Genomic DNA, 19,683 nt, shown 5'->3' on the forward strand with positions numbered 1-19,683 from the left:
CTGTGCTCTCCCAGATTCATTAGGCAACCATTAAACTAATTGCTCTTGGGGGCACTAAGGAAGATGTGGTGAAGTTTCTGCTGGAAATCCTTGACGTCCATCAGCTGGGCTCTCCTGTGCCATGTGGATCATGAAAGGAGTCTAGGAGAAAGGGGAGGAAAGGCTCTTCCTGAGCCAAACACCAGCTGAAGCAGCTTGGGCTGGGCAATGTCCTTGTCCTGCCTTGGTGAACATCCTGTGGCTGGGAGAAAAGGGGTGGCAGAGGAGAGCATGGCTTGGTGACATCTGCATGTCCCTCGCTGTTCTAACAGCCCTGATCACCCCAGGGGAGCAGCACAAGTGCTGGGATCCTAATTGCTGTTTATTAACCTCCTTAATTAAAGCAGATTTGCATTTCCATGAGTGGCTTGCTGCTGGCAGAGAAGATAACAGCAACAACTGAGCTGCAGGGCAGGGAGAGAGGGTGGCAGGGACTGTCAGAACTCCCCTGCTCCAGCCCTGGAACTTTGGTTGCTCACTCGGGGCTGTCATGCCTGGTTTGGACTACATCACTGGGTTTATCAGTAATACAGCCTTGTGGATTTTTTCTCATTTTCCCCACCTCCCTGCCCTGCATCTGACACGTTCCTTCAAAAAAAATCTCAGGGATTTGGGGTAAAGTGGGAAGAAAGATTTGCCTGTGTATTCCTGCCTGATTCTCATCCAAATCACCCATTTATCAATTTAAAGAATGCATAAAATGTACCCAAATGCTAAATCCTTCACTCTTGGGCATTTGTACTGACAGCTGCCTTTTGGAACTATCCCAGTAACCCCTTCCTGCACCAAACTTGCACAGTGCCCACACACTTCCCACTGAGGCACAGCCCTGTCCCTGCTTCCTTACACTGTTCCAAGGGGAGATGGATGGAAAACAAGCTCATTGGAGCACAATTCACTGACCAGTGACCACGGTTCTGGCAGCTCAGGAAATTACTACTGGAAGGGAGCCGCCACCAACATCAGGAATAGCAGGAGCTGGGCGTGAAGGTCAGGACTTGTTTTGCTGTAATGGGCATTGCAGTATGGCAGTGGAAAATGCTGTGCCCTTTTTGATCGAAGGAGGCAAAAAAAAAGAAAAGACACTTTGTTGTGTTTTTCTTTCTAAATGCTTGAGATGTTGTTCTAGGCACGATCCCAAGGTGTGAGTTCTTGTTTATCCATTGCTGGGCTCTCAGTGGAGGTGACTGTGCTTTGCCTGAGGAGCCTCCTGTGGGCATTGATGCTCCTGCCAACCTGATGGTTCCAAAGCCAGCAGAGGCAAAAGCAGTGATGGGATCTGCAGGCCAGGCCTAAACAGTAGTAAAAAGAACCATCTCCTTTCCATTTTGATGGCTGTGTGTTACTTATAAATTCTGGAAGTGCTCCAAGACTGGGTGACGCTAGAGAAAAATGGCTTAATAATCATTAAAAGGATCATTTTCCCCAAGGCGAGTGGATTTTAAATGGCACAAATGCCAGTGGCTTTGGCTTTTATTATTGCTTCAGGAGTTCAGAGTCGAAGGCTTATCATCATGATAATAGTGGATGACTAAAGACTATTTGTGAGATGAACATGCCCAGAAATAATAGCATGAAGTTGCAGCCTCTTCGCATTCAGGGCCGGTGTTTGATTCTCCACCAGGCTCTGGCTCCTTATGAAAGCTGCCAATCTCCAGCTTGGCATTCAGCTCTGAGTGTGAGACAGCCCACAGGCAGGGAAAAGGCTCTAAGCAATGTTGCTATGGATATAAATGATGGAGCTATTGGTGGAGGTTATTTTTAGCACCTCAGTGCCAATTTATTTGTGCGGTCCTGGCGGCTCACACAAAAGAAAAGTCTGAGGTGGGAGCCTTCAGGAATGAAAGGATGGGATGGCCTTGGCTTCTCCAGTCTGCTCGAGTCCATCTGAACCTCTCTCCCAAGCACTCAAAATGATTTGGCAGGAGAGTTTTGTTTAACTCCTTGCTTCCTGCAGAAGTCCTGGGCTGGCTGGTTCTGGTATTGCAATGGAACATCACAGAATTATTTGGGTTGGAAAAGACTTTAAAATCCATCTCATTCCAGATCCCTTACCGTGGGCAGAGACACCTCCCACCAGACCAGGTTGTTCCAGCCTGGCCTTGAGCACTCCCTGACACCATGATGTGCTCCTGTCAAGCGGGGTGGGTGGTCCCTGCCCTGCTTCCAGCCCTCAGGCATGTCTCACTTTGCTGGGGTGAATCCCAGGCTAATTACCTCCTGAATTAGTCCCCTGGAGCTGTCCAGCCTTTCCAACAAACTTCTCTTGCAGAACAAGGTGGGCGGGATGGGGTCCCTGCTCAGCAGCCCCTGATGGTGCAGTAGATGGACTGCTGGGGATCTGCCTGTGAAGGTGACCTTGGGGGGCTCCTGCTGGGTGGGAGCTGTGACCAGGCTGGGTGCAGTCAAGAGCATCGAGAGCCTTTGCTGTAAATGCAGCTGCTGCTGATTTATGATGGCACCAAGTTCCTCCCTTCCCTGGAGCCTCTGCTGCTCCAGCCCTGCCAAATGCTGCTGCTTTGCATAATCCTCCTTCCCACTCACCAGACTCTGAATCCTATCTGCTTCCTTGCAGGCTGGTGGCCTTGGCTCTGGCACAGCACTGGGCTGCTCTGCAATCACAGCTCTGTCCAGTGAGGCTGGGTGGGAAGGGCAGGAGGATGCTCTCCCACCTCAACATCATCCTGCTGTGATTTTGGACAGTTTTGGGAGTGGATGGGCTGGTGGAACCACAGGCTCAGAGTGGGTTGGGTGATCCCTCAGCTGGGATCTCTGTGCTCAGTGGGAAGGATCAGCCCCCCAAGAGTCCATGTGCCCTGAGCAGGGGCAGTGCAGCCAGCCCAGAACACAACTTCTCAATGCCTGATTTTTCTGTGACTCTGTCTCATCTGGTGATACCACAACAATTGTATCACCCTCTGGATTTAAAATCACTTTGAAATATGAGGCATTCACCTTCCTCCTTGAATTCCATCAGAACAGGCTTCCAGCAGAATTCATTAGCTGGATCAGACACACTGCACTGCAGGACAGGCTGCCAAGCCCAGTTCTTCATCAGGTGGATGTTGGATGTGGGAATTCTGCTCAGGGCCTTGGCTCTCCTCACTTGGAGGGTCACAAGACCATCCTGACCTGGAGGTGTGGGATTCTCCCTTGGTCCAACACCTGCAGTGACATGTCCCAGCACTGTCACCTTTGGGTGCACCAAGCCCCTGGCAGCACATCCCATGGGATGGGACATGCAGGCAGTCAGTTCCTGGGAGATACTCAAGGCTGAGCACTGAATCCCATGCATGGATTTAATTTGCTCCCCATCAATTTCCCAAGGTATAAGCTGAGGGTAAAAAAAAAAACAAACCAAAACCAAGATTGTTGGAGAGCAGCTTTTCCAGTCAGTGCTGCACGCTCCAAATGCTCCGAGCCTGTGGGGAGCTCTGCTCTGCTCTCAGGGCATCCCTGTGCCTCCTAGGTGTCAGGGAAGGAGCATGTTCTTTGTGCTAATTTGTTGCTTTGTTTTCCATGAGCTCATTTAATTGTAATTAAAACCCAGCAGCTGCTGGGGAAGGAGACTGAAGGCACTGAGGAGCTGAGTCCAAGTGGTTGGTTTTCAGTCCCTGCTGTGTTGTCCTTGGCTTCCTTTTCTAGGATTATAGAAATGTGGAATACTTTGGGTGAGAAGTGACATTTAAGGGTCATCCAGGGACAGGAACATCTTCAGCTAGATCAGGTTTCTCAGAGCTCTGTCCAGCCAGTCCTTGAATGTTTCCAGGGAACTGGGGCATCCACCATCTCCATTTTCTGTGCTTGAAATCAGTGCTTGCCTGAGCTCCCTCCTGCTCATGTTCTTCTCTTGTGACAGTGAGTGGGGAGTGAAACCTGCCAGTTTGTCATGCAGGTGAGAGACAATGCAAAACTCATCCTCTGCTTGCACCACTTGCAGCCTGCCTGGCTCTTTTCTTGCCATACTTATGCTGAAATTTGTTACCAGCTGCTGCTGTTTAATGATGGCCAGGGCATCATTAAACTCCAGAGCTCTGGGTGTGAGTCCAGGGCACATCCTGACACAGTGCTGGATGAGCCCCAAGCAGCCACAGAGGTATCCTGACAGGAATCCTGACAGAAATGCTGACAGGAATCCTGGCAGGAATGTTCACAAGTATCCTCACAGGAATCCTCACAGGTAATCTCATGTGGGTGGGAGAGAGTGATTAGGCTGCTGGTCTTGGTTCCAGACTCAATTCCCAGCTCTCCAGGTGTACAACAGAGACAACAGCACTCTCTGACCTTATGAGGGTTTTGCAAGATTAATCTATTAAAGATTTAAAGCTGCCAGCTCCCAACTACTCAATAAACCCCTGTTGATAATAAGGAACTGTGCAGGGCTGAACAAATGTTGATTTTTTTTTTTCTTGTGCATTTCCAGGCAAAATAATGCAAAATCCACTTTACTCCAATTACCTGAATCCCTGACCCAACTGGGAATGGGATCTGCTCCAAAAGAAAGTAGCTGAGGGGATAATTTGGGAACAGGAGCTGTCAAAACTGGAGGATCAAGGCAGGAAGGAGATGGTGGTAGGGAAGCAGGAGGGAATGAATGGTGGAAGGGAAGAAGAAGGGAAGGATGGAAGGGAAGCAGGAGGGAATGAATGATGGAAGGGAAGAAGAAGGGAATGGTGGAAGGGGAATAGGAGGGAATGGTGGAAGGGAAGCAGGAATGAATGGTGGAAGGGAAGCAGGAGGGAATGGTTGAGGGGAAGAAGAAAAGGATGAAAGTCAGTAGGGAAGCAGGAGGGAATGGACTGAGGAAGGGAAGCAGGAGGGGATGAAGGGCAGGAGGAAGCAGGAGGGGATGAAGGGCAGAGGGAATGGAGGAAGGGATAAAGGGCAGGAGGAAGCAGGAGGGAGTGGTGGAGGGGAAGCAGGAGAGGATGAAGGGCAGAAGGGAAGCAGGAGGGGATGAGGGCAGAGGAAGAAGCAGGGGATGAAGGGCAGAGGAAGCAGGAGGGGATGAAGGGCAGAGGAAGCAGCAGGAGATGAGGGGCAGAGGAAGCAGGAGGGGATGAAGGGCAGGAGGAAGCAGCAGGGGATGGTGGATGGAAGCAGGAGGCGCTGAGGGGCAGAGGAAGCAGGAGGGGATGAGGGCAGAGGAAGCAGGAGGGGATGAGGGCAGAGGAAGCAGGAGGGGATGGTGGAGGGGAAGCAGGAGGCGCTGAGGGGCAGAGGAAGCAGGAGGGAATGAGGGCAGAGGAAGCAGCAGGTACCGTTGACGGTGAGCGTCACCTCCCGCTCCCCCGCGCCCACCCGCGGCACCACGGCTCTGCACACGTATTTCCCGGCGTCTTCCTGGCGGACTGACTTCAGGATCAGCTTGTTCTCATTGCTCAGGACCTGAAAGAGAGGAGGGGGCTTTCAGGTGGGCCATGAGAAATTACAGACAAAACAAATGACCAAACAAATGAGTTACAAGAGCTGTCACCAGCTCCTGAGCATCCTTGGGAAAGCCAAGTGGATGAGCCCAAAGTCTGGCTCATCAGTATCACTCACTGCTGTTGACCACAGAATAAAGAAACACCACGGGTTTTTGGGGGTGAAATTAGAAATCCTGCTCCTATTTATTTGAATCTTTACAAACTCCAGTTTTGCAAGAAGTTCAAGATACAAGTGAAAATTTTTGGTGGCTGCAGTGGCATAGGCAGAAAAGCCTTAGAGACAACCACACTCCACACTTGCACCTCCACATTCACAGGCACAGGGGAGGCTGCTGGGATTGACTCAAGGATTTTAAGCCCAGAAGTGGTGGCAGAGGTGGCAGACACCTTGAATGTGGTCTGGATACCCAGGGAAATCTCAGCTGGCTTTGGCCAGCCCCCTGCTATGGACTGGCTGTCAGCCCTGTTGCTCTCCTGCCTCGCTGTGCCATGAGCAGCTTTATGAAACCTGGGTATCTGGGTTGTCAGCAGAATCTTAGCACTGCTGAATTTGAAAACACATGGCAGATTTCAAACAGAGTGGTTTCTGGTGAGAGTGGTCTGGGAGCAAACTCCTCCAGTTGCCCTTGGCTTTGTTCCCCAGGGCTCTGCAGCTCACAGCCCATCATCTCTCCTCTTCCTCAGCACCACTGCTGGGTGAACCTCTGGCTCTGCTGCTTGCTGCCCCCAGAGCTCCAGGAATTAGTGCTGATGCAGTGGTTGGATGTAGATCAAGGTGGGGGTCTCAGCCCTAACCTGGCACAAGGCAGAGGCACAAGAGGGTCAGATCTCTTTTAAACCAACTGTGTTAGCATCTATTGCAGAGTTAGCCATGAAAACACCTGTGCTTACTTGGCCTCAACCTCTCTTAGGTCTCTGACTTGCCTCCTTTTTGTGAAAGAAGGAGAAAAGAAGGCAGTCTTGAGGGATTTCAACCTGGCTCTGAAAACAGAGGGGCTGGGGAAGCAGCAGCTGTGATCCCACTGGGATGGCTGGGTGCTGCTGGCTTCACAAAGCAGCATCCTCTGCCAGCACCCCTCTGGTGGCCAGCACAACCATCTCTGCTGGGTTACACCAGCTGGAGGGTCTGTCCTGAGGCCACAGAGTCATGGAATTGTTTGGCTTGGAAGGGATCTTGAACACCTCAAACACATCTCATTCCAATCCCCTGCCAGGAGCAGGGATGCTTTCCCCTATCCCAGGCTGCTCCAAGTCCCATCCAACCTGGCCTGGGATACTTCCAGGGATGGGGCAGCCACAGCTTCTCTGGGCACCCTGTGCCAGGGCCTCACCACTCTCACAGAGAAGAATTTCTCCCAGTATCCCATCCATCCCTGCCCTCTGGCAGTGGGAGCCATTCCCTGTGTCCTGTCCCTCCATCCCTTGTCCCCACTCCCTCTCCAGCTGTCCTGCAGCCTCTTCAGGCCCTGCAAGAGGCTCTGAGTGTCTCTGGAGCCTTTTCTTCTCCAGATGAACACTCCCAGCTCTCCCAGTTTGGCTCCAGGACAGAGGGACTCCAGCCCTGGAGCATCTCCATGACCTCCTCTGGGTTTGCTCCAGCAGCTCCATGTCCTTTTGTAGTTGGGGGCCCCAGAGCTGGACACAGCACTGCAGATGGGGTCTCATGAGGCCACAGTGGAAGGGCAGAATCATCTCCTTCATTCTGCTCCAAGGTGTTCCAACATGATGGAACTCAGCTGGAGGGAGGCAGATAAAAAGGGAGAAGGTGGCTGTGCCTGGGCACTGCTGGATAGCAAAGGCAAGCCCTGATGGGGGCTGGGGCTGGAGGGTGAGGCAGCCCTTGTTCCCAGCTCCTGCAGCCACCTCGAGACAGTGGAACAACTGTGTGTATGTGAGAGCCTGCAGTGAGAACCCAGAGAAACAGAGGAACAGCCACAGCAGCTGGGAGGGGAAACCACCCAGCAATTACTGACCCACGGGGATTCCCTTGGGATTCAGGCCATCAGCTCTCCCAAGTCTGTAATTTCTTCCCAGGAGATTGCCTTCACCAAGGTTTGGAAAAACACCCCAGTGTTAATGCCTCAGTGTCCCCAGAGGAGGAGAGGACTCAGCCTCTCTGTGGGGCTCCAGCTCTTCAACCACAGCCTTGAGCTGGAACAGCAGCATTTCCTCATCCATAGATATGTCCAGGTGAAGCTGGGAGATGCTTTTCAAACCCAAACCTGTGTGTGCTTCTGAATGAGTTTCACATCTCAGCCCTCCTTCAGCTTCTTCCTGTGACTTTGCTCAACCCTCCTGTCTGTAAGGAGGGATCAGAGCATCTCCTGCCTCCAGGGCTGACTGAGCTGTGATTACAATTGGCAAAGCTCCTTAGGATTTCCAGTACAAAAGAGACGTGGGGAAATCTGCTGGGACAGATTCAAGCTCCTCCCTGGAGCAGACTCCAGCTGGGAGTGCTGGGGTGAACATGTGAGTTGCCAGGGATGTGAAATCCCAGGCCTGGGGGGCAGAAAAGACCATCCCATGAAGGTCTACCCCAGAAAGGACCACCCATGGAAACACCATCCCAGAAAGAACCATCCCAGAAGGAACCACGTGCAGGTGAATTGCAGAACTGCTCCCCATCAGTGAGGAGCTCTGGTTCAACCCTTCTGTCCATCATCAAGGAAATAAATCCCCCCACCCTCAGGACCCCTTTGCATTTGGAGGTGCCAGCATTCATCCAGCCAGGAGCTGCCAAAGCAGGGGTTCTGCTCCATGGGAAGCATCTGCAGCCCCTGCCCTGGCCATGGCCCTGCCTGCAGATGTTCTTACCACGCCCGAGCCTCTCTTCATCCAGACGATGGTGAGGGAGGGGTTCCCAGTCCAGGCACAGTTGAACACAGCATCTGAGCCCAGGTCAACCAGCAGGGACTGTGGTTCTGTCGCCATCCTGGGCCCAACTGTGCAGGGGAAACTGGAGTTACTGCCAGTGACAGGCTCTGCCAGCCAGAAACCCTCCCACCTAACAGGTCAGAGGGAGATCTTGATGAACCCCAAATAAAGAAGAGCCTCAGGCAGGTCCCTGCTGAACTCCAGAGGGATCAGTGACCACCCCACGAGCTGGCAAGGAAATCACAGCTCCAACCACCAGAGCATTTACAAAGTGTGAGCTGCAGGAGAGCCCAGCAAGTCCTGCCACCCTGGGCAAGTCAGGCTGAGCTGTGTCTGCTCCCTGCTGATTTCCAGCAGCTCTGCTGAGCCTGGGAGCTCAGTTACTCACAGAGTACCTGCACAGGCTCAAGCAGCAGTTACTCACAGTAGACATCCACAGTCCTGCTGATGTTGGTGCTGCCCAGAGCGTTGGTGACCTCGCAGGAGACGGGCTCGAAGAAGAACGTGTGGTCCACGATGGTCTCATAGAAGTCACCAGAGGCTTCCTTTATAACCTGGCCTTTTTTTGCCCACCTGTTGAAGAAAACAGAGCATCACTGTGGTGCTGGTTTTGCCTCTTGCCATCCCCATGTGTAGCTGTCAGTGCTGGGGACAGCACATCCAGAGTGCCCCTGATTTCAGGAGGGACATGAATTTGTTCTCAGCATCATCCCCTTCCCCAGGGATTTAGGGACTGCAGGTTTTGGAGAGGAGCCATCAGAGAAATGTGTATGTGTATCCCTACAGAAACCTTTCCAAGAGAAACCAAAATGTTGTTTACTTTCATCTAAAAAAAAAAATACAATACACCTAAAACCAACTACCCCAAAAATAAAAGCACAACCCCACCATCTACCATAAACTAATCCAAACGAGACTAAAACAATATAAAACTCCAAAATATTTACAATACTTCAATAATATCATTACATAAAAGACCACAACAAAAAAATTATCCAAATTTTCCTAAAAACTAATTTTCGCCATAAAAAAACCAAAATCAAAACCTTACCCAAAAATTCAAATTCTAAAACTAAAATAACAAAACAAACAACATCAAATTCCCACTAATACCATCAACAAAATCACCACAATATCTCCACCAACCAACAAAAAAACCCCACAAACTTTCCTAAATACCATAAACTTTTAAAAAATACACAATCCTAAATACAACCAAATTCTAAACCCTCTCTACCTAATCACCCACAGTGCTGGGAGCAGCACTGCGCTCCCCTGACTTCAGAAGGGACATGAACTTTTTTCAGCATTGTCCCCTTCCCTGGGGATTTAGGGACTACATGGACCCCTATAGAAACCTCTCCAATAGAAACCAAAATTCTATTACCCCTTTTCACTGGGAATACTCCTCATTTTTTAGGATTGGGAAGGACCTCAGTGATGGGAGGAATGGAACATGGAGGGTCTCTGCTTGATGGGGAATGACAGTCCCTGAATATTTGCCAACAGCCCTGCTGGTCCTTCCACATCAAAACCACTGAAAACATTTTCTGCTGCTTGCCACTTTGGCCCTTTTCTTCCTTTTTTATTTTTTCTTCAGTCAAAGAGAATTTTATCCCTTTAAGGCAGCTGAAATAACATTTCCTGAAAAGCCAAGCTGGCATTTGCAACACTGCAACTTGCAAATTGTCTTGGAGAACAAGCTGTCAACTCAGCACTTGAATTAAGCCCTGTTTGCCAAACAATGAGCAAATGTGACCTAATGGGGCACCATCTGGCAGCCTGCCCGTGGGAGATGCTGTCAGGCGCTGTGAAACTCCAACCACACTTTGGGGAAGGGAAAAAAACCCATATAATAATCCTCCCCAAACAACTGACAGGTAAATTGGAGGGAAGAAGGTTTTCCTGAGGAGTCTTTGCCTTGTTTGGGGCTGTGCTGGATGAGTTGGGGAAGATGCAGGCAGTGGGAGCTGGAGAGAGGAAGGAGGGGGGATGCTGCTTCCCTTACAATTTGGGGAAAGCTGTCCCTTCAAGACAAGCAGCACCTGCTCCTGTGCTCCAGCTCTGTCCTGCTTCCCTCTGCCTGTCCCTGTCACTCTGCCACGGTCCCCACTGCTTCAATGCTGTCCCAAAGTCAGCCAAAACAGCTGTGGAATGAACAGGGCCAGCTCCTTTGTAAAGCTTTTGTTGAAAGATCAGCTCTGGGTGGGAGACTTGATGAACCAATTGAAAAGCAGAAAGATAAAAAGGGCAGGTCTGTCTGTAGGCAGAGCTGGGGCTTCTGTCCTCATGGGAATCCCCCAAAATAAGCAAGTGCTCTGTTATCAGGGGATGTAATTTTGGCCAGTTGCTATTTGGTTATGGCAATAGAACAAAGCAGCTCTGGATGATAAATTTGTCTTCTCCATATTTTTCTCGACCTGAGGACATTATTTTCAGTTCCAGGTGATATCTGAGCTCATTGTTTAGGGGTTTTAACTCTGAATAATGTCCCAGCATCCTTTGTGTCCTTCTCATTTGCATATATTTCTCTGACATCACTCCTCTCTCCGTCACAGGCGCCATTCTAGGGAAGCTGTGGAGGCCCCTCCAATAATTAATTGTTGATTTTGGCTATAGTAGAGCCATGAAAAGGATAATGCAACATAGTTCCTTGTGCAATGGAGACACAAAAAAGAGAGAGAGTGCTTTATTTAAACAAACATTACACTTTATACAGGGTAGTATGTGAAAAACAAATAGAAAAGGCTCATTGGTCCAAGAAGGCAACACCTCTTTGAAAACATGCTTTCTGCAAAATATCACAAAACACTCACACAGCTCTCTCACACCCTGCAGGTGTACAATCATTGTTATAATTTCTTATCCTTGTGAAAGCTGAGAAAGGCAAGGCTTCAAGGCTCCTTTTTCCCTGGTTCCCAGCAGTATCCACCAACAATTAATCAGGACATGCCGGTCTCATTTCTAGGGCTGCACTTTATGTGTTAATGAGGGAGGTTCCCTATGGAAAAACCTGCACAAGCCAAGCAGAGCCTTCCAGGCACTGCCCCTGGTGGGGATGGTCAGGGATGCTGTGCTGGCGCCTTTCTCCTCCCAGAGGGAATTGCAGCCCAAGCCAAGCAGTTTATTCAGGGTCAGCATCCTGCCTCCCTGCCTCCCCAGGGATCCTCCTTCTCCTGCTGCCTCCCTGCTGCAGGAACACTGCTGTTCATTGTGGGAGGCTGGGCCAGTGCTGTGGCAGCAGCTGGTTCCTTAGGGATGGGGCAGGAGAGGGATGGGGACATCTGGTACCTCACACCAAAGCTTAGCACAGCCTGTGGGATGGAGAGGAGACACGTTCCTGGCATCTCCTGTTTGGTTTGCTGGTTCAGAAGGCCTGAATTCACATCTCAGGAGCTGTGGATGAATGGAAACAAAAAGGGAAGGAAGGAAGGAAGAAAGAAAGCTGGAGCGAGAGAAAAACTCCAGCTGGTGAATAGGGAAATGCCCCATGCTCTCGTCACGGATATTTCTTCTCCATCAAGCTCCTTTTACAGCTTTGTCCCTGTAGAGATTCCCAGCCATGAGCAGTTTTCCAGCCTCTGGAGGGTTTTGCTCTGCTCCTCAGGTGCTCAAAGGAGGCAGCAGGTACATGAAGCCATTCTTTTCAGCAATCAGTGGGACAGGGTGTGGCACCAAACTTTTGGGACAATCCAGAGCTTCTCTTGTGCTCTTCCCTGGTTATTTTGCACTAATCCATCCTCCCTGATGTGCCAAGGACAAGAAGAAGGCTTCAAGATGAGAATAAAAGTGACTTGTGGGCTCCCTGGGTCATGTCCTGCCTGCAGCTCATCCTCCCAATGCTCCTGGGGAGCACTGGGAATTGGAACCAGAGGGAGAAGTGTCTGGAGATGGGTTTGAGCTGAGCAGACTGCAGATGAGATCTTCTGGATGTTACCAAACAGAGAACAAGGTTTCCAAGAGCTGTTTGACATTGCAGATGCTTGGGAAAACACCCTCCAACAACCGTGGCACGCTGCTTTATGGATTTGTTCAAAACCCATCACTGCTGCAAAACTGGATTTCCCGAGCGCGGAGATGTGTCACAAACACCAATTTTTCGTGCTTCAGCAAAGATCAAGGTTCTTGCTCCAGTTTTCCAAGGCTTAACATGGTTAAATCAATGTGGCTGAACGAGCAGTATAGATCTTTTATAATGTCAGATTGGTTTTTAATAATGGCAGCTGATAACCCTCTTGTAAAGCTTCCCGTGATGGGCTCGTGGACAGCTAGAAGGCAACTTAGTGAGGGTTTTAACGAGCCCATAACATGCCTTGCTCACCCATCAACCACTCCGTTGTTATTTACAAATAGAACCTGGATAAAATGCAGCAGAGAAGATGGGGGGATGCCCCTGCAGCCCCATGCACCACCTCCACTGCTGTGATTTCTTCCCACATGGTTGTACTGCACCAAGCCTGGCTCCCAGCCTGGACACCAGGGCTCCTTTCATTTATGATGTTCCCTTGAAGGTATTTATAGATTGCAAATGTGCCACCCAGGGTCTTTTCCAGACTATATAAATTCACCTGCTGTAGTCTCTCCCTGGCTGCTAACTCGCCTGCCACTGTTTGTGCTGATTTTCACCCTTGGCCAGACTCCCCTGCAGGGGCAGGGCTGGGCAGGGGGCTGCCTGTGCCAGGAGAGGGGTGAGGGTCTGTGGGATAGGGATAGACCCATAGGAACTGTTTGTGTGACTCCCTTGGCTGCAGGGCAGCACAGGCAGAGGGATCCCAGGGCCCTTGTGCCTCTTGGTGGTCCCCACAGGGTGACAGTGTGGTGTCTTCATTCCCTGCCCTCCACCACTGACAGGCACCTTTGGAGTGCCCAGCTCCAAACTCACCCCTGCTCCCACCATCCCATGTTGTATGAGCAATGCAGATCATAGAATCATAATCCCAGAAGGGTTTGGGTTGGAAGTGACCTTAAAACTCACCTTGTCCCACAGACAGGGACACTTTGCACTATCCCAAGCCCTGTCCAGCCTGGCCTTGGACACTTCCAGGGTTCCAGGAGCAGCCAGGGCTTCACCACCCTCACAGAGGAGAATTTCTTCCAGTATCCCATCCATCCCTGCCCTCTGGCAGTGGGAGCCATTCCCTGTGTCCTGTCCCTCCATCCCTTGTCCCCAGTCCCTCTCCAGCTCTCCTGGAGCCCCTTTAGGCCCTGGAGGGGGCTCTGAGCTCTCCCTGGATTCTTTCCCTCTCCCTTCCTTCCCCAGTTCTCCCAGCCTGGCTCCAGAGCAGAGATGTGCACATTTTCTCACCTTCCTTTCTCTTCACCATCTCAGCCTGTGTCCCCACACAGGCATTTCTTTCCCTGTGGGCTGAGTTTCATTCTGTTGTTTCCTTTCTCATATTTCTAATGTGTTTTTGTTTCCCTCTGGCCTCTCTGCAGGGAGTACCAGGTGCCTCCCAATTCAGTATCTTCTGCAAATTGAATTTGCTCGGGTGATGGAAGAAAACAAATTTCAACCAGGAAAGAGATATTTTGATCCAAGTTTCAAAGGGGTTATTACAGTCAGCACTGAAAAGCCAGTGATTAAAGAATGAACAAAAAATAAAATACCTGCACAGGGTCCTTTTAACACTGAAGAGTGTTAACACTGAGGAGGGAGGGAGGAACTTTTCTAAGGAGACATTCTTCAGGGAAATTGCATTTTTCTGACTCCATCGATTGCTTCCCAGCTAAGAGTACACACAAGCAAATAAGAGAGGACAGTTTGGGATTTGTCAGCTCCTAAACAATGCTGGGGCTTAGTTTTGGTTTTCATATCTCAGTGTTTTTTCCCTTCTTCTGCTCTAATTTCTGAAGGATAACACACCTGTGCTTCCTCCTGGGCTCTCAGTGGGATGCTCAGCTGAGCACAAGGGGTTTTCCCTGGCAGTTCCATCCCTTTTCCCCATGACTCCTGTTTCTGGTGGAGCCCCTGAGAAGTGCCCCAGGCTCAGGGTGAGAGCACAGCAAACCCCACAGGGTGTCAGTCCCTGGGAGCACTGATAGCACTCCATCCATGCTCACACTCACCTGAACCAACACCTCCCTCTGCCTGCCCTACAGAGCTTGTAATTCTTCCACACCCAGCGTGTGGGAACTAACTACTGACTAACTACTGACTTCCCAGCCCTGGGAAGGCTCCAGGACTCTGCTGGATCTCAGAAACTTGGGTTTTTTGAGTGTTTTGTGCTTTCTGGCACTGACCCCCTGGAGAACACTGCTTTGGAGCTGAGGCCTTGGAGAAGGATTCCAAAATTGAGTGATAAAGTTACAGTCATGGGTGTGTAGTTAAATAGAAGTGTGTGATTTCACATGATGAAGGGATTTAAATTTGAGGTTTTTATAATATAGTAATAGGTATGGGGCAAGATGGAGAGTTTTGGGTGATGTCTCTTTTTTATGTTTTTCCTTATTTGTCATGATTTCAGGCAGTAGTTGCTGGTTGGACAGTCAGTGCTGCACTGTGGGTCATGGGAATTTGGTTATTGGGTTAAAAGTATAAATAAATATAGGTGTTAATTATCTATTGGACTGTTTGGCTTTAAGAGACCTTGTAACTAGCTAAATTCACCTCCATTTTGCTCACTTCTAGCAGGTAGCTAGAAGTGTTGCTTAACTTTCTGTATTTTAGATAAGATTTAATAAAATAAATAAACAAAACAAACAAATAAATAAATAAGTTTCCTCCATGTGTTTTTTAATCCTGACAAACCAAATTCTAGCCAAACCACTAATTAAATGGTGCAAAGCACCACCCCTGTTACAGACTCCACAAAATCTTCTTTAGAAAGGTCTTGGCTCCTTCCAGCAGCACAGGAGCTCCTGGGGGTTAACATGGGGCTGCTGGGGCTGTCTGGGCTCTCTGCACAAGGTTCAGAGGGAGGATTTTGGGGCTGTCTGGGCTCTCTGCACAAGGTTCAGAGGGAGGATTTTGGGGCTGTCTGGGCTCTCTGCACAAGGTTCAGAGGGAGGATTTTGGGGCTGTCTGGGCTCTCTGCACAAGGTTCAGAGGGAGGATTTTGGGGCTGCCAGCAGCCCTGAGCCAGCACTCCTGGCAGCACTGCTGCTCTGGTGGCAAATAACCCAGGGAAGTGGAGTGTGTCGTTGGTTTTAATTAACAATGCAAAATAAAGTGGTTGCTTGCCATATAAATCGTGTTTACTAAGAATTACTTAAAATGGATAAATATTTTCTTGGACGCATTTTAATTGCTTCATAAAAGAACCAAGAACACCCACAAATACCTTAAATAAATGCATGGCTCAGGGAAAGAATTAATTAACATTTCATTCCTGGGAATGGCTATTAATTGCTACAAATTGCTCAGAGAATGGGTTTTGCTGCTTTCTTGCCAGCAGAGTGTGATGTGACAGTCCCCTCCTGCCACCCTCACAGAGCTGTCCCAGCAGGATGCCAAAAGCACCACCCCAAATCCCCCTTGCTATCCTCCATGGGGAGGAGATGCTGTTTTGAGGATGAGATTCTGGCATCCTTTGGAGGTCCAAAGGGGACAGGGACAATGGATGGCTGCTGCTAAGTGACAGCCTTGTGAGCAATGATGGAGTGAGGTTCCCAGCCCCAGCAGTGTCCCCTGCATGTGATGCATTGCACAAATTATTTCTTGATTATGGGTAAATTTTCATAATGCTGATGTATGGGGTAATTCCTCTTCTCCTGCCTGCTCCCTCCCTAATGAAGATGTGTGGGCCTCCCTCTCCTTGTGTGGGTTCATTTATCAGCAGGCAGGCCCTGGGTAACCTCTCCCCCACCTGAATTACAAGGTTTGGGTTTCATCAAGCTGGGGAGGAAAGAGCCCTGAGAATTCTGGCTGGCCCTCGAGCATGGGGACTGGAGTCACAGAGCCAGGGAATTGTTCAGGTTGGAAAGGACCCCTGAGATCATCAGTCTAACCCAGCACTGCCAAGGTTACACTAAATTACACTGACCCTGTCCCTAAACCACAACCATGTGGTTTTTTAACACCTCCAGGGATGGGCAGACTGTGCCAATGCCTGACACCCCTTTCCATTAAAAAAAATTCCCTAATATCCAACCCAAACCTGACCTAGGGCAACTTGAGGCTGCTCCCTCTCCTCCTGTCCCTGTTCCCTGTTCCCAGAGCCCAATCCCCCCTGGCAGTCCCCTCCTGTCAGGGAGTTGTGCAGTGCCACAAGGGCCCCCTGAGCCTCCTTTTCTCCAGGCTGAGCCCCCTCCCCAGCTCCACTCCCTTCTCTGAACATGCTCCAGCACCTCAATGACTTTTGTTTTTTTTTTAGTGAGAGGCTCAAAACTGGCCACAGGATTTGAGATGTGGCCTCAGCTGTGCTGATTACAGGGGAAGAAAGCACATGGAAAGGTTTTTCCTTGTGTTATTGTATTCACTGCACTCAAGGAAAAGCTTCCAAGCCTCCTGACCCACCCTGACAAACATCCATGCTCACAGCTGATGACCTCTTCCCAAACCTCTCTATCCCAATTTAAGGACCTTGGCTCCACCATGAATTGAACCTCGAGTTCTAATGATGGAAATGGCACAGCTCAGGTGCAGAGATGCCAACTTTGCTCATCTCCTCCTGCATATTTTTCTTCCATATATATATATATTTTTTGAAAAACAAATAAACAAGGAGAAAGATTGCAACCTTTTCCCAAATTTCAGACTTTTACCCCTGACAAGGACATGTTTGGTGTGTGATTGCACTCTCCACGACGCACCAGTTGCTGCTACTGGGGTTGGATTGTTTTGAAACACTCCGGGATTTTGATGATAATAATAACACCTCACTACAGAGGAAAATTCTGGCTTGATTTTCCATCTCATCTCAGCTCCAGTGTTCCCACTCTTCCCGAGGCAGGAGGCTGGGACGAGCCTGATTGCTCATCAGCTGCAGTCTTCAAGGGCAGTGCCCGGGTTTTGCACCTCCTCCTCGCCATCAGCAGCTCCCGCGGGTGGCAAAAAGCCATGAAGGGCTACTCAGAGCTCCCAAATCACACTGGAAGGTGTTCAAAGAGAGTTCAGCTCTGAGGAGAGCGTTGGGGCACTGGAGGAGAGATTATCAGGGATGCCCTGGGGTCAGGTCTGTGCTGCCTGAACATGAAAGAAGTGGGGTGAACAGGTTTCTCTCTCCCAGATGACACAATTAAAGCCATGCCACCTTCACCCACCACGGCTCATTTTTGGTGAGAAACCCATCAGAGCAGTCTTTTCTCTTAGCAAAGTGATCGGAACAAATTGGCTGCTGAAGGGAGAGGGAGAAGTAAACAAAGCTGTTAACTTGTCAATGACTTGACTGATCAACCGTGGGGAATGGTTGGGGAGGGCTGATGAGGCGTGCAGGTAATCAATGGAGCAGCACTGCTGGGGCTGCACCGGGCTCTGGAGCATGGAGAGCCCCTGGAGCCCCGGGCTGGGCTTGGCCAGGGCACGGTGGGGAATGAAACCTGCCCGGGGATGGTGGGGAATGAAACCTGATCTGGGAATGGTGGGGAATAAAACCTGCCCTGGGAATGGTGGGGAATAAAACCTGATCTGGGAATGGTGGGGAATGAAACCTGCCCAGGGATGGTGGGGAATAAAACCTGATCTGGGAATGGTGGGGAATGAAACCTGATCTGGGAATGGTGGGGAATGAAACCTGCCCGGGGATGGTGGGGAATGAAACCTGATCTGGGAATGGTGGGGAATGAAACCTGCCCGGGGATGGTGGGGAATGAAACCTGCCCAGGGATGGTGGGGAATGAAACCTGATCTGGGAATGGTGGGGAATGAAACCTGCCCTGGGAATGGTGGGGAATGAAACCTGGCCAGGACAGGGTGGGGAATGAAACCTGCCCAGGGATGGTGGGGAATAAAACCTGATCTGGGAATGGTGGGGAATGAAACCTGTCCAGGGAATGGTGGGGAATGAAACCTGCCCTGGGAATGGTGGGGAATGAAACCTGCCCAGGGAATGGTGGGGAATGAAACCTGCCCTGGGAATGGTGGGGAATGGTGAGGAATGAAACCTGCCCAGGGCACGGTGGGGAATGAAACCTGCCCTGGGAATGGTGGGGAATAAAACCTGCCCAGGGCACAGTGAGGAATGAAACCTGCCCTGGGAATGGTGGGGAATAAAATCTAAGCAGGGAATGGTGGGGAATGAAACCTGCCCTGGGAATGGTGGGGAATAAAATCTACCCAGGGAATGGTGGGAAATAAAACCTGCCCAGCTCATGGTGGGGAATGAAACCTGCCCAGGGCACAGTGGGGAATGAAACCTGCCCAGGGTATGTGTAGAGAGTAGCAGACCCAGGAGGATTGTGGACACTGGATTTAGCCAAAGCCCATCCCACCGTGTCCCCCTGGCTCCTTCCCTGCTCCAGGGACTGGGAGGGACCCTCATCCCTCCCCTGGAAGGAAACCAGAGTGGTCCTGCTGGAAAAGCTGTTCCAAAGGAAAAGCATCATGGTCTGGGTGATTCCTTCTGCAAACTGAGCTGTTTTCATGACAGATCAAAACAAAATGCAGAAGCTGTCCGTGTTGTTCTGTTTTAATCCCACTGTTTAAAATCCCTCCTCCTCCTCCACCCCATCACATGGCAGGGCTGGGCACCAAACCTGTCCCCATTCATTCCTGTTTGGTATTTCTCTTGCCACTATGAATGTTTTTTCACCCCTCCCCTTTTACAAATCCACCCTCTTTCACAATATCTCCTTTTCCCTCTAAGGAGGGGACTTTAAATTCATGAATCTTTGGCCCCAGAGTCATGGAATCACATGAAAATTGTACTTACCCTCCCAAGTTAAATGATGAACATTAAATCCCTCATTTTAATGTACGTGAAGAAAGTTTAAAACCATTCATACTATGACAGCCAGCTGCCAAAACTGCTTATCCTGGGGGAATAGTGGGGATGTGAGTCACCCCCAGCCCTGGATGAGCTTGGAGGTGTCACCTCTCCTCGGGGAGTTTTTTACCCCTTTGGCAGTGATGCTGCATTTCATTTTTCCTGCCTACATCATCTTGACTTACCCTGCCACACAACAGACATGACTAATAGCTTAACTATTATTTTGGGTAATCCAATTTCATCACGTGGTTTGTGTTTTCTCAAATCGTTTAACAGGATTAGTCCTTTCTGGGGTCTTCCTACCCCACTCCACCCCCGTAGCAGAAAGTCTTTAGCCAGATTTATGGATGCTGGCATGTTGAAGAGCTAATTCTCTGCTGTGTTTATCCTCCTCCTCAGTGCAAAGTGAATCTTAGCTCTGTGAAGCTGCTCCAACTTGCCTTTCCCTCTATTCCAGTTCTTATTTGCCACCTGTG

The 19,683-nt window shown here is 50.0% G+C and overlaps 1 protein-coding gene across 5 annotated transcripts in view; it reads right to left on the reverse strand.

Moving 5' to 3' along the window:
- Nucleotides 1–19,683, reverse strand: part of KIRREL3 (kirre like nephrin family adhesion molecule 3) — a 352,826-nt gene that overhangs the window by 14,503 nt on the left and 318,640 nt on the right. For all 5 annotated transcript variants that reach the window (XM_079326677.1, XM_079326675.1, XM_079326674.1 and 2 more), the window contains 3 exons: nucleotides 8,767–8,915; nucleotides 8,283–8,410; nucleotides 5,301–5,427 (listed from right to left, as the gene is read on the reverse strand). In XM_079326677.1, coding sequence (XP_079182803.1) covers nucleotides 5,301–5,427; nucleotides 8,283–8,410; nucleotides 8,767–8,915 — 404 coding nt within the window. The remainder of the gene's footprint in view (nucleotides 1–5,300; nucleotides 5,428–8,282; nucleotides 8,411–8,766; nucleotides 8,916–19,683) is intronic.

The sequence above is a fragment of the Erithacus rubecula genome, assembly GCF_903797595.1.
Source record: "Erithacus rubecula genome assembly, chromosome: 25".
NCBI lineage: Eukaryota > Metazoa > Chordata > Aves > Passeriformes > Muscicapidae > Erithacus > Erithacus rubecula.